This window comes from Chiloscyllium plagiosum, unplaced genomic scaffold (genome assembly GCF_037043375.1).
Source record: "Chiloscyllium plagiosum isolate Xiang-an unplaced genomic scaffold, Cpla_swu_hap1 HiC_scaffold_2, whole genome shotgun sequence".
Lineage (NCBI taxonomy): Eukaryota > Metazoa > Chordata > Chondrichthyes > Orectolobiformes > Hemiscylliidae > Chiloscyllium > Chiloscyllium plagiosum.
The window spans coordinates 62,154,702-62,168,460 of NW_028270140.1; the positions used below are offsets into that span (position 1 = coordinate 62,154,702).

At 41.1% G+C, this 13,759-nt stretch overlaps 1 protein-coding gene across 5 annotated transcripts in view; it reads right to left on the reverse strand.

The window, feature by feature from the left end:
• Positions 1-13,759, reverse strand: part of secisbp2 (SECIS binding protein 2) — a 121,263-nt gene that overhangs the window by 2,872 nt on the left and 104,632 nt on the right. For 4 of the 5 annotated variants that reach the window (XM_087997158.1, XM_087997154.1, XM_087997150.1 and 1 more), the window contains 2 exons: positions 9,804-9,958; positions 2,107-2,305 (listed from right to left, as the gene is read on the reverse strand). In XM_087997158.1, the coding sequence (XP_087853284.1) occupies positions 2,107-2,305; positions 9,804-9,958 (354 nt within the window). Of the gene's footprint in view, positions 1-2,090; positions 2,306-9,803; positions 9,959-13,759 lie in introns of all 5 variants that reach the window. The other variant, XM_087997156.1, reaches the window with a different exon arrangement.

The window sequence follows — 13,759 nt, forward strand, 5'->3', positions numbered from 1 at the left end:
TTTTGGACAGATGTTTACTAAAAGTTGAAAATATATATTCTACATTTCACATCAATGGAGAACATAAACTGAGTTAAACTCAGACTAATCCTTTATCACCTGGAATACAAGTTTACTCCTTGGTTTGGGTGCACATGGGTTCTCAGAACTGCTCTGGAGTCGACTTGCTCTTCACTACAATGGAAACTTTTCCATGTTAGTCCCACATTCAAACTGAATGATGCAAGTCAAGAAGAAGCAATATAGCTAATTTTTTTTTGAAGATTGAGAATACATAGCAGATTAGAGTCTAAAAGATTAACTGAAGTTGAAGTAGTACAAATGGAGCAAAGGAAGAAAGAGGAGAAGGAAAGGAAAAGATCTTATTTTGTATGGTTTTCAGTATTTAGCATTTGTAGTTTACAGCAGACATCACATTTGTTTCAGCATTTGTGTGAGATGCTGTTTAAAGAAAAGCTCACAAAGACCTGACCTTGCCTGCAGTTTAAGGATTTAAACAAATGAAACTCAGTTGGAGATTTTTAAAGAATCTCTACATTAAATGTGTGTAGAAATTAAGTTCAGATTCAGGATGTCACTTAGAGAATATCACTGATGAAGTGCTAACCAGAATTGATCAGAGGGTTCTAAATGACATGATGATGGAAAGACAATGGAGAATGGCATCACACTTATTTTGGCTTCCAGATGTACAGTATATTGTACCAGAGTGGCAGTTCAATGGGCACCACCAGGTGTAAAAAGGGGGTGGTCAAAGAGGACCTAACAAAATACATCTAAGGAAGACCTTCAAAAACAGGACACCAAGTGGGCTAGAGTGAGAGATTTTTATGTACCAGGGCCAGTGGCAGTGTCCTGCTGTGTATTGTTTCCACTGGTCTTGTGTGGGACAAGTCAATTTAATTAAAACTTTTAAATGTTATTAAGGCATCAAGTTAATTCACAACAGAATTATGCTTTTACCTTGCCTGAATGGGTGGCAAGGTGGCTCAGAGTTTGGCACTGCTGCCTTACAGCGCTAGGGATCCAATTTCGATTCCAGCCTCGGGTGATTGTCGATGTGGAATTTGCACATTATCCCAGTGTCTGCATGTGTTTCCTCTGGGTGCTCCAGTTTCCTCCCACAGTCCAAAGATGTGCAGGTTAGGTGAACTGGCCATGCTAAATTGCCCATAGTGTAAAGGGATGTATAGGATAGGTGCATTAGTCAGGAGTAAATGTAGAGTAATAGGGTAGGGGAATGGGTCTGGGTGCGTTACTCTTCTGAGGGTCGATGTGGACTTGTTGGGCTAAATGGCCTGTTTCCCCACTGTAGGGATTCTATGATTGTCTATTAACTACAATGGGTATGTAAGGGTTTTTTTCCTAAATTCCCTTTAGTGCTGAGAGCCTTAAATCACGAGACCCTTACAGTTGTTTCTTTGTAATAATGCTTCTTACTGAAGTTCAACACTGGGCCCAAAACCAATACTGCAAAGAAAAGCCTAATCTCCCTTTAGAGGTGACAACTTAAAAGATCCTTTTGTCGAAGGTTCTGTGGCCCATGCCCTGAATTAGAGCAAATTTTGTTCAACTATGAACTCCATGCTCACATGATTGGTCACTGTTTCGAGCCTCGACTCTGGAATTTTCTGTCTAGTCTTCACTGATCTGCAAACTCACTTCCCTCATTGAAGACTCTCTTTGAAACCTAAGTCTTTGTCTTAAATTTTTGATATTTATCTACTTGTATTTTGCTTTTTATTGGCTCTGCAAAAGCCTTGGCATGTTGCATTATGTTAAAAGAGCTCTATAAATTGTCATATAAAATCCTAGATGTAATGTATTTACAACAAATATGCTAGATTTTACAGTATCTAGACAATTTACATATATAGATCCTACAGCCTCAGTACCCCTGCTAATGAGGGAGAAGTTTGAAAGTAATTTAAACAATTCTAATAGCAGAATGTGTGAGAATTTTATTACATTCCTAATTTGCAGAACTGTGTGCAGGATTGCAATTTAAACAATATCTCACAATTCAAAAGTATAAGTGTCCCATGTATTAAAGCTGCGAAGAAGGTTTAAGTGAAGATTTGATACTACACCATATTTGATATGCACCATATTCTGGTTCACCAGCCTCCAAAAAGGACTGAGAGGTCATGTTATCCAACGAAGTTGTGCTTTCCTCTATCAGATTACACAATGGCTCTTCTGAACACCCTTCAATTGCTCTAAGTTCTTGCTCTAGGGCATTAAGCATTTCCTGATATGCTTTCCTTGCTTCTTCAGTGAGTTCAACCATTTGATGAAATTGATTCTGTTAAGTGAAATATCCAAAAATTTAGGTCAAAATATATATTCTTATCAAGCCATTTTCTGGTTTGACAATAGAGTAAATCTTTTTGTAATCCAGCTACCAGAAATTCACTTTTAAAATTAGCAGAGATTTCAGTTTTGAGAATATTATTCCCCACAGAAAATACGAAACAATACTTTTGACATTATTTTATGATTTTAGTGAATTATCGTCAAATGACCGAATGCTTCAAATAATGCTACATTAAGCAGTTGATTAATTTGATTCCTGATTTACAGAATATGAAGGTGTCCATGAAAGTTCCCCCAATGGACCTTCATCCACAAAGCGACTGAATAATATGATTCTTTGAACAGAAAAGAAATCTTACAAATTCACTCACTTTTATCACCTAAATTTGCATCTGAAAATAGTGACCACTTTATGATGGTACAGCTTCATTTTAATTTTATCCATCAAAAATTGTCTCACCCCGCTTCAAACCGTCTTACTCTAAAAAAATTTAGCAGCTTTAGTTCAGCATATAAGCTGCTACCCTAACCCTTTAAAAGTTCTGAGAATCTGACAAAACAAAGTTTTTGCGACATTTTTGTTGCACTCATCCTGTAATTGATAACCGACAATGATACCAGCTGTTTGCACGGTACAGTTGACAACATACTTCATACTGATTTATATTTGACCAGTATCCAGCTACCAGAATATTCTGAGCATGCAGACTTTCATGGAGGTAATCACTCAAAGACTGAAAAAAAAAAGAACTGTGGTTTCTGAAAATCTGAAACAAAAAATAGTATGCTGGAGAAATTGCAGAAGTCTGTTGAGAGAAAAGCAGGTAAGGTTGGGTCAGGATTCAAATAATTTACTTTTTTCCAGGCCTGCTAAGCACATTTTTGTTACTCGAAAGACATGTTGGTTAGACCTTTAAAATATTCTCTGGAAGATGAACAGATTCTTTGGGCCCTTCTGAAATAAAATTTCCAACCACTTTCTCTGAAGGTATAATGCAGCTGGAACTAACAAATAGTATGAAATATCCCTCTTCCTTAATGCACTTACAGCAGAAAATGGCAGTCAGAAATAAGACCTGGCAGTTCCTGTAGATTAAATTTTCTGAACCTTGCTAATATTTCTGACAAACTGAAAGACAACATAAGTTTTTCAACGAGTGTTTGATAGCAATGATATCGGTTGAAGAATACCCAAACTACATTCCAATTGTCTGCATCTCCAATTCAAATCATCCTCAGAGTTCACTGCTGCCTTATGCTCCTGAAACCTCTCCATCTATGTCAACTCCCCAAACACCATTTCACAACAATCCTCTTGACTATTCCACAGCATGTTGTTATCTTGCTGATTCTAATAAAGATGTCTTGTTACAATTGTACAAGTGAGAATGTGTGCACATTTTTGGTCCCCATGTGGTTAGAAAGATATACTTGCATTAGAGGCAGTACAACAAAAATTCAATTTTTTTTTAAATTCACTCCTGGAATGTGGGTGCCTCTGGCTGGAGAGCATTCATCACCCCAGTCCTGGTTGGCTTTGAAAAAATGGTGATGAGGTGCCTTCTTGAACCTCTGCAGTCCATGTTCTGTATGTACATTCACAATGCTATTAGGGAGGGACGCAAGGCTGAGTTCAATCAGGCTGATTTTCTCTAGATTGAAAGAATGCATGGTTGACATACAAACATTCTGCAGTGGAATGACAGGATTAAAACTTCAAGGTTGTATTCCCTGACTTGAGAATATAGAACAGTCTCAGGCTGGGGTGCCAGGGCGCGTGGTGTAGTTTCAGGTTGTCAGTCAAATTTTATCCCACAGAATTAGAACATAGAACAGTACAGCACAGAACAGGCCCTTCAGCCCACGATGTTGTGCCGACCATTGATCCTCATGTATGCACTCTTAAATTTCTGTTACCATATGCATGTCCAGCAGTCTCTTAAACGTCCCCATTGACCTCGTTTCCACAACTGCTGCTGGCAACGCATTCCATGCTCTCACAACTCTCTGTGTAAAGAACCTGCCTCTGACATCCCCGCTATACTTTCCTCCAACCAGCTTAAAACTATGACCCCTTGTGTTAGCCATTTCTGCCCTGGGAAATAGTCTCTGGCTATCGACTCTATCTATGCCTCTCATTATTTTGTATACCTCAATTAGGTCCCCTCTCCTCCTCCTTTTCTCCAATGAAAAAAGTCTGAGCTCAGTCAACCTCTCTTCATAAGAGAAGCTCTCCAGTCCAGGCAGCATCCTGGTAAACCTCCTCTGAACCCTCTCCAAAGCATCCACATTTTTCCTATAATAGGGCAACCAGAACTGGACGCAGTATTCCAAGTGCGGTTTAACCAAAGTTTTATAGAGTTGCAACAAGATCTCACGACTCTTAAACTCAATCCCCCTGTTAAAGAAAGCCAAAACACCATATGCTTTCTTAACAACCCTGTCCACTTGGGTGGCCATTTTAAGGGATCTATGTACCTGCACCCCAAGATCCCTCTGTTCCTCCACACTGCCAAGAATCCTATCCTTAATCCTGTACTCAGCTTTCAAATTCGACCTTCCAAAATACATCACCTCGCATTTATCCAGGTTGAACTCCATCTGCCACCTCTCAGCCCATCTCTGCATCCTGTCAATGAACCGCTGCAGCCTACAACAGCCCTCTATACTGTCAACGACACCTCCAACCTTTGTGTCGTCTGCAAACTTGCTGACCCATCCTTCAATCCCCTCATCCAAGTTATTAATAAAAATTACAAACAGTAGAGGCCCAAGGACAGAGCCCTGTGGAACACCACTCACCACTGAATTCCAGGCAGAATATTTTCCTTCTACTACCACTCGCTGTCTTCTGTTGGTCAGCCAATTCTGTATCCAGATAGCTAAGTTCCCCTGTATGCCATTCCTCCTGACCTTCTGAATGAGCCTACCATGGGGAACCTTATCAAATGCCTTGCTGAAGTCCATATACACCACATCCACAGCTCGACCCTCATCAACTTTTCTAGTCAGATTCTCAAAGAACCCAATCATGTTCATGAATTAAGGAACATGAAGAGCTTGCAGGACATTGGAACTGAAGTCAAAGTATAGCCAATGATCATATTGAAAGGCAGACCATACTGAACAGACCATATGGTCTACTCCTGGTTCAATTTATTAATCTTCTGACTTCTCTTTCATAAGCAGATGCCCTGGGAGTCCTCAACATTGACTTCAGACCCCATATAGTCTCATGTTATCAGGTCAAACATGGATAAACTTCCCACTGATTACCACTTTCCGCACCCACCTCTGCTAATAAATAGTCCTCCTCCAAGTTGACCATCAAGTGGAAGAAGCACTAAGAGCATAAAATGCATTTCAGGTGGGCCCTGAATGTCGATCAACAAGACTGGCTTAGTAGCATCAAATGAACTACCAAGGGCTAAAGAACTCAGCTACGATACTGTGTATATAGCAGCTTGTGACAGGACTAACAATGGCACTAAAAGTTACTTCACTTTGTTCTTAAACTACCTATTGTGATGCATCTGTCCATAACAGTTTCATGACAGAGTGACCACTCCATAGTCCTTGAGAAGACAAAGTCCATCTTCACATTGGAGATACCCTCTACTGTGTTGTGCAGCACCACCACCAAGCTAATGTTTTGAACACACCCAGAATGTAGTTGTTGTATAGAATGTTGATGACGTCACTTTTGGATTACTGTGTACAGTTCTGGTTGCCTTGCTATAGGAAGGATATTCTTAAATTGGAGAAGATTCAGAAGGGATTTACAAAGATGTTGCCAGAACAGAAGGGTTTGAGTTATGAGGAGAGGTGGATCAGCTCGGACTTTTTTCACTGGAGCGTAGTAGATTGAGGGATGACCTTGTAGAGGCCATAAAATCATGAAAGGCGTAGATAAGGTAAATAGCAAAGTTCTTTTCCCTAGGCTCGGAGTTCAAACTTGGGGTGCATTTTTTTTTAAAAAGGTGAGAGGAGGAAGATTTACAAGGAATGTTTTAAGGGCAACTTTTTCACAAACTGGTTCATATGTGGAAAGAACTGCTAGAGGAACTGGTAGATGTAGGTACAGTTACAACATTGAAAAGACATTTAGACAGGTACATAAATAGGAAAGGTTTAGAGGGATATGGGCTGAACACAGGCAAACATGACTATTTTTGTTTGAGAAACTTGTTCGGCATGGACAAATTGGAGAGAAGGGTCTCTTTCTGTGCTGTATGACTCTGACTGGACAGTTCAGGTGATGTGGGTCATCATCAGCAGAACTATACTTAATTCTAATCTATAAAGTCATGACACAGCATACTTCCCATTCTATCATTATCATCAAGTTAAGGAACCAACTCTAGTACAATGAAGAGTGCAGACGGCCATCCCAGGAACAACGTTAGACATACCTAACAATGAGTCATCAACCTAGTGAAGCTACAGCATTGGACTACCTGCATGAAGGAAACAGATTGCTATAGATAGGGCTAAGCTATTCCATAACCAACAGGTCACATCTAAACCCTGCAGTCCTGCCACTTCCACTTGTGAATGGTGGTGGACAATTAAACACCACAGCAAAAGACAAAGCTGAAGCATTTGCAATCATCTTCAGCCAGAAACACAAGCCATCATGACCCAGCATCATTAATGCCAGTCTGCTGCCAATTCAGTTCACTTCATGTGATTTCAAGAAGTTGCTGAAGACACTGGATATTGCAAAGGCTATAGCCCTGGACAGTATTCTGAAAATAATGGGCAGCACAGTGGTTAGTGCCAGAGACCCGGATTCAATTCCTGCCTCAGGCAACTGTCTGTGTGGAGTTTGCACATTCACCCAGTGTCTGCGTGGGTTTCCTCCGGGTGTTCCGGTTTCCTCCCACAGTCCAAAAATGTGCAGGTTAGGTGAATTGGCCATGCTAAATTGCCCGTAGTGTTAGATGTAGGGGAATGGGTCTGGGTGGGTTGCTCTTCAGAGGGTCAGTGTGGACTTGTTGGGCCAAAGGGCCTGTTTCCACACTGTAAGTAATCTAATCTAATCTAATCTAGTGCTCATTAATTGTGTGCCAGAATAAGCCGTATTCCTAGCCAAGCTGTTCCAGAGTGCACAGGTGTTAAGTAACCAAGGAGTACTGTGGGAGAAGTTGGCGCAGTCACCACAACTGCTAGTTTAGAATAGGGCATTTAGCTCAATCAGGGAACCAGAACCAGAGAGGCCAGTTCAGAGGAGACAGCGTCAGGAGCAGGTTAAAAACTCATGCGTGGAGCATTGACCTTGATTTGTTACATGGGGCATTTTGTCGGAGCTTCATTTCATTACATTATAAGTTCAAAAGTGACATTTTGGACAGAAGGGCTCCTGATTGGTAAGTGGTGGTCAAGTGATTTGATTTACCCTTCCCTTCAATTTCCATTAAACATTTCATACCCATAAGGTTTGAGAGTATTGGGATTTAGGCTAGTGGTATAGTACTGGAATTTAGACTACTGTTTACATAATAGTGTATTTATTATTTTTAGTGAGAATCTAACAACAGGGACTGCCTAGCTAGCTGTAAATTAATTTAACTGAAACTTATTTTTAGTTAAATAGTGGCTCGGGTGTAAAAATGGCAGTGTGATAATAGTGTGCTTCTCTCGCAGACCACATGGATTGGTTGAAGCATCATTCTGGACAAAGCAGCCCACCTGACTGGCACCATATCCATTCCATTCCACATTCACAACCTTCACCACCAATGCACTATGCACGGCAAAGAACGTATCTAAGCTTAATGGACAGCACCTTCCAAACCCATTATCTCCATCATCCAGAAGGGCAACAGCACGACATGCATAGGAATACCACCATTTGCTAATTTCTCTCCAAGCTGCATATCATCTTCACTTAGAGTCATAGAGATGCACAGCATGGAAACAGACCCTTTGGTCCAACCTGTCCATGCTGACCAGATATCCCAACCCAACTAGTCCCACCTGCCAGCACCCGGCCCATATCCCTCCAAACCCTTCCTATTCATATACCCATCCAAATGCCTTTTAAATGTTGCAATTGTACCAGCCTCCACCACTTCTTCTGGCAGATCATTCCATACAAGTACCACCCTCTGTGTGAAACAGTTGCGCCTTAGGTCTCTTTTATATCTTTCCCCTTTCACCCTAAACCTATGCCCTCTAGTTCTGGACTCTCCGACCCCAGGGAAAAGACTTTGTCTATTTATCCTATCCATGCCCCTCATAATTTTGTAAACGTCTATAAGGTCACCCCTCAACCTCCAACGCTCCAGGGAAAACAGCCCCAGCCTGTTCAGCCTCTCCCTTTAAATCCTGCAACCCTGCCAAGATCCTTGTAAATCTCACATCAAAATCCTTGGTGTTCTTTCCTAACAGCACTGCGGTTGCTCCTCCATCTTAAGGACCGCAACAGTTCAAGTCAGCCCACAGCTACGTTCTCAGAACAATTATGGATGTGCAATAAATGCTGGCTTAACCAGCAATGCCACATCCAATTATTGCCTAAGAATCACTGATTTTATCATTCTGTGATTGTTGGCTATGATTTCAGTCTGTTGGTTTTAAGGTATGGAGTTACCTCTTTCTACATCTATGCTTGTTTTCCTAATTTTTCTCCTTTCAAGACTACCTTACCTAACTCTTTGAATAGATCTTTGGTGAACTGACCTAATACAGTCTCCAAACTGCATGATGAGAAGAGTTACCGCTCTCAGAACATTAACTCTGCTTTCTTCCCCCAGATGCTGCAAGACTGCTGAGTTTCTCCAGCAATTTATGTTTTTGTTTCAAATCTCCAGCACCTGCAGTTCTTTGTTTTATTTCACATCATAAGATATTGGGTTTTATATTGTTTCTATGAAGATTTATTGCATAGAGGTAAAGGGTCCTTAGATTTTATAACGCAACGACATTTTTTTTCCTTCAACTATTTACCTATCTCCCTCTCATCCCCAACCGAATTTTAAGTTGAAACAGAAAATCTGTATCAATCTGACAGAGACAGAGCTCTGATACAAGGTGGGGAAACAAAAATGGGATTTGACACGCATAATTCAAACTTGTCATGAACACAAGTAAATAGTGACCCAATTTGTTTCTAAACAGAAGATTACAAGTACCACAATATAAATGAATAGTTTATAAACATTTTAAGGTAAATTAGACTCTGTGTCAACTTGTCCTATTCTGTTAAAAAGGGGTTAATAATGCAGTATTCTTATTAAGACACTATTCAGTCAACAAATATATCTATTGTTAATCATTTCCTACAATTAGGAAATACAAATAGACCAGACACCAGCATAAACAGTACAGAAAATGAATATTTGTAAAATACAATTGACTTGCTTAGATATTTTTTAAAAACATACATTCATAGATGTTGTATACAGACCCTTTCAGGAATCCCTTCTGAAATACACATTCCATTCTTGACACCGAAAAAGTCAATCACTAATTGGCTCACTAACCTCAGCACCATCATAGCTGAAGATTCCAACCACACTAACAGGAACTGCTTTGTTTACGCAGCGCCCTAGAGCTTTACGATTGAGAGCAAAGACAAATGGAATTTCTTGTTCACGGGCAACTTCAATTATCGTGTGCAACGTCTCATCTAAGCCACCTGGATAAAACAATTTTTAAACATTATTAATATACCTAGATATTAAAAAAGCCAATATTCTACATTTTGCAATTTGAGTGGCCAAGTGTACCCCGGCCCAAGAGGCTTTACCACAAAGCCATCTAATTTAAAATAAACCAATAAAAGTTTCACTTTAATCCATTTCCCACATAGGCCATGCAGTTGGTTAAGTTCAGAACTTGAATTGTGGCTGTAACTCTTTCTTAACTTTCCCTTTCTTGGACTCCATCCACTATATATCTCACCTTTCTTCACCCTAGTACTGATACTTGATATGCCTCCATACTGCTTGGTTTGGATTCTGTAATTACTTCACAGACCATTGAAGTCCCTTTCACTTAAATAACCCGTCTTAAAAGGGGTTATATAATAACATTTGACAATGGTCTACATGAAAAACCCTTAGTTAACAAAATATTCAAAACAGTGAAGAATTAGGGTTAACCCAAGGGATATATAAACAACTGGGTGAAAGGCAGTTGTGCGAGTGGATGGGGTGAGAAATAAAGAACGTATAATGTTCAGATTTCCAGCACTAGGTATCAGACCATAGATTCAAAGGTCAAATGTCCAAGTGCTGAACTTTGGAAATGATTCCAACTTATGTGGGTCAGTGAAATTTGAGGCAGCAGTTTAGAAATGATAGATTTAACTTGCAGGTTCCTGGGTTTAAATGTTTTAGTAGGGTCAGGGGTGGGGGTACAAGAGGGGGAGGTGTGGCATTGCTTGTCAAAGATAGTATTACAGCTGTGGAAAGGACGATGGATGAAGACTCGTCATCTGCGGTAGTTTGGGCTGAGGTTAGGAATAGGAAAGGTGAGCTCACCCTGTTAGGAGTTTTTTACAGGCCTCCTAATAGTCCTAGAAACATAGAAGAAAGGATTGCGAGGATGATTCAAGAGAAGAGTGAAAGTAATAGGGTGGTTGTTATGGGGGTTGTTATTAACTTTCCTGATATTAATTGGGAAAGCTATAGCTCAAGTTCGTTAGATGGGTCAGTGTTTGTCCAATGTGTGCAGGAGGGTTTCCTGACACAATATGTAGATAGGCCAACAAGAGGTGAGGCCATACTGGATTTGGTTCTGGGTAATGAACCAGGCCAGGTGTTAGAATTAGAGGTAGGTGAGCACTTTGGGGACAGTGACCACAATTCGGTGACCTTTACTCTAGTGATGGAGAGGGATAAGTGTGCACTACAGGGCAAGAGTTATAGCTGGGGGCAGGGAAATTATGATGCTGTGAGGCATGACTTAGGATGTGTGGCCTGGAAAAGTAAGCTTCAAGGCAAGGGTGTAATTGATATGTGGAGCTTGTTCAAGGAGCAACTATTGAGTGTCCTTGATAAGTATGTGCCCGTCAGGCAGGGAGGAAAGGGTCGTGTGAGGGAGCCGTGGTTTAATAAGGAATTAGAATCCCTTGTTAAATGGAAGAGGGCGGCCTATGTAAAGATGAGGCGTGAAGGTTCAATTGGGGCGATTGAGAGTTATAAGGTAGCCAGGAAGGACCTGAAGAGAGAGCTAAGAGCAGCAAGGAGGGGACATGAAAGGTCCTTAGTTGGTAGGATTAGGGAAAACCCTAAGGCTTTCTATAGGTATGTCAGGAATAAAAGAATGACTAGGGTAGGAATAGGTCCAGTCAAGGATAATAGTGGGAAGTTGCGTGTGGAGGCTGAAGAGATTGGGGAGACACTGAATGAATACTTTTCGTCAGTATTCAATCAGGAACAGGACATTGTTGTCAATGTGAGTACGGAGTCACAATTAAGTAGAATGGATGGCTTTGAGGTATGTAGAGAAGAGGTGTTGGAAATTCTGGAAAGGGTGAAAATAGATAAGTCCCCTGGGCCTGATGGCATTTATCCTAGGATTCTCTGGGAAGCAAGGGAGGAGATTGCAGAGCCATTGGCCTTAATTTTTATGTCCTCGTTGTCTACAGGAGTAGTGCCAGAAGATTGGAGGCTAGCAAATGTGGTTCCCTTGTTCAAGAAGGGGAGTAGGGATAACCCTAGTAACTATAGGCCGGTGAGTCTCACTTCTGTTGTGGGCAAAATCTTAGAGAGAATTGTAAGGGATAGGATTTATGAACATCTGGATAGGAATAATGTGATCAAGGATAGTCAGCATGGTTTTGTGAAGGGCAGGTCGTGCCTCACAAACCTTATTGAATTCTTTGAGAAGGTGACTAAGGAGGTGGACGAGGGGAAAGCAGTAGATGTGGTGTATATGGATTTTAGTAAGGCGTTTGATAAGGTTCCCCATGGTAGACTACTGCAAAAAAGACGGAGGTATGGCATTGAGGGTGAGTTGGAGGTTTGGATTAGGAGTTGGCTGGCTGGAAGAAGACAGAGGGTAGTAGTTGATGGCAAAGGTTCATCTTGGAGTGCCGTCACTAGCGGTGTTCCGCAAGGATCTGTTTTGGGACCATTGCTGTTTGTCATTTTTATAAATGACCTGGAGGAGGGATTAGAAAGTTGGGTGAGCACGTTTGCGGATGATACAAAAGTTGGAGGAGTTGTAGACAGTGAGGAAGGATGTGGCAGGTTACAGCGGGATATAGATAAGCTGCAGAACTGGGCAGAAAGGTGGCAAATGGAGTTCAATGTAGCTAAGTGTGAGGTGATTCACTTTGGTAAGAGTAATAAAAAGATGGGGTACTGGGCTAACGGTCGGATACTTGGTAGTGTGGATGAGCAGAGGGATCTTGGTGTCCATGTACACAGAGCTTTGAAAGTTGCCACCCAGGTAAATAGTGCGGTGAAGAAGGCATATGGCGTACTGGCTTTTATTGGTAGAGGAATTGAGTTCCGGAGTACTGAGGTCATGTTGCAGTTGTATAAGACTCTGGTGCGGCCACATCTGGAGTATTGTGTGCAGTTTTGGTCGCCATACTATAGGAAGGATGTGGAGGCACTGGAACGGGTGCAGAGGAGGTTTACCAGGATGTTACCTGGTATGGTTGAAAGATCGTATGAGGAAAGGCTGAGGCACTTGGGGTTGTTTTCATTGGAGAAAAGAAGGTTTAGGGGTGACTTGATAGAGGTGTATAAGATGATTAGGGGTTTAGATAGGGTCGACAGTGAGAATCTTTTTCCTCGTATGGAGTCAGCTATTACAAGGGGGCATAGCTTTAAATTAAGGGGGGGGTAGGTATAGGACAGATGTTAGGGGTAGGTTCTTTACTCAGCGAGTCGTGAGTTCATGGAATGCCCTGCCAGTAGCAGTGGCGGACTCTCCCTCATTATGGGCATTTAAGCGGGCATTGGATAGGCATATGGAGGATAGTGGGCTAGTGTAGGTTAGGTGGGCTTGGATCGGCGCAACATCGAGGGCCGAAGGGCCTGTACTGCGCTGTATTCTTCTATGTTCTATGTTCTATAACTTGAACAAGAACCAAAGGACAGAAAAACAAGCAAAATACAATCTCTACAAATAGGCTAAATTAAAAGGGATCCAAGAGTCTTGGTAAAGTTAAATGAGCTGAATGAATGTTCAGCAGAAATCAATAAGACCAACAGAAGATGAATTACACAATCAGAATAGTGAAATACTAGTCAAAAATAGTTGAATTGTGACATGCATTGGTCAGATTGCACTGAAAAGTATGATGTGTAGTTCTAGTTACTTGAACACGTGAGAGACATTCAAACCTGAGAGGTTGTGCAGTGAACAACTCTCAAGTGAACAATGGCTGATTCCTGGTAAATGTCGAAGCAACAAGGAAAGAGGTATTTGTAGGAGTGGTAAAGATACACTTATATGATTACTTTAAATTTCATGAATT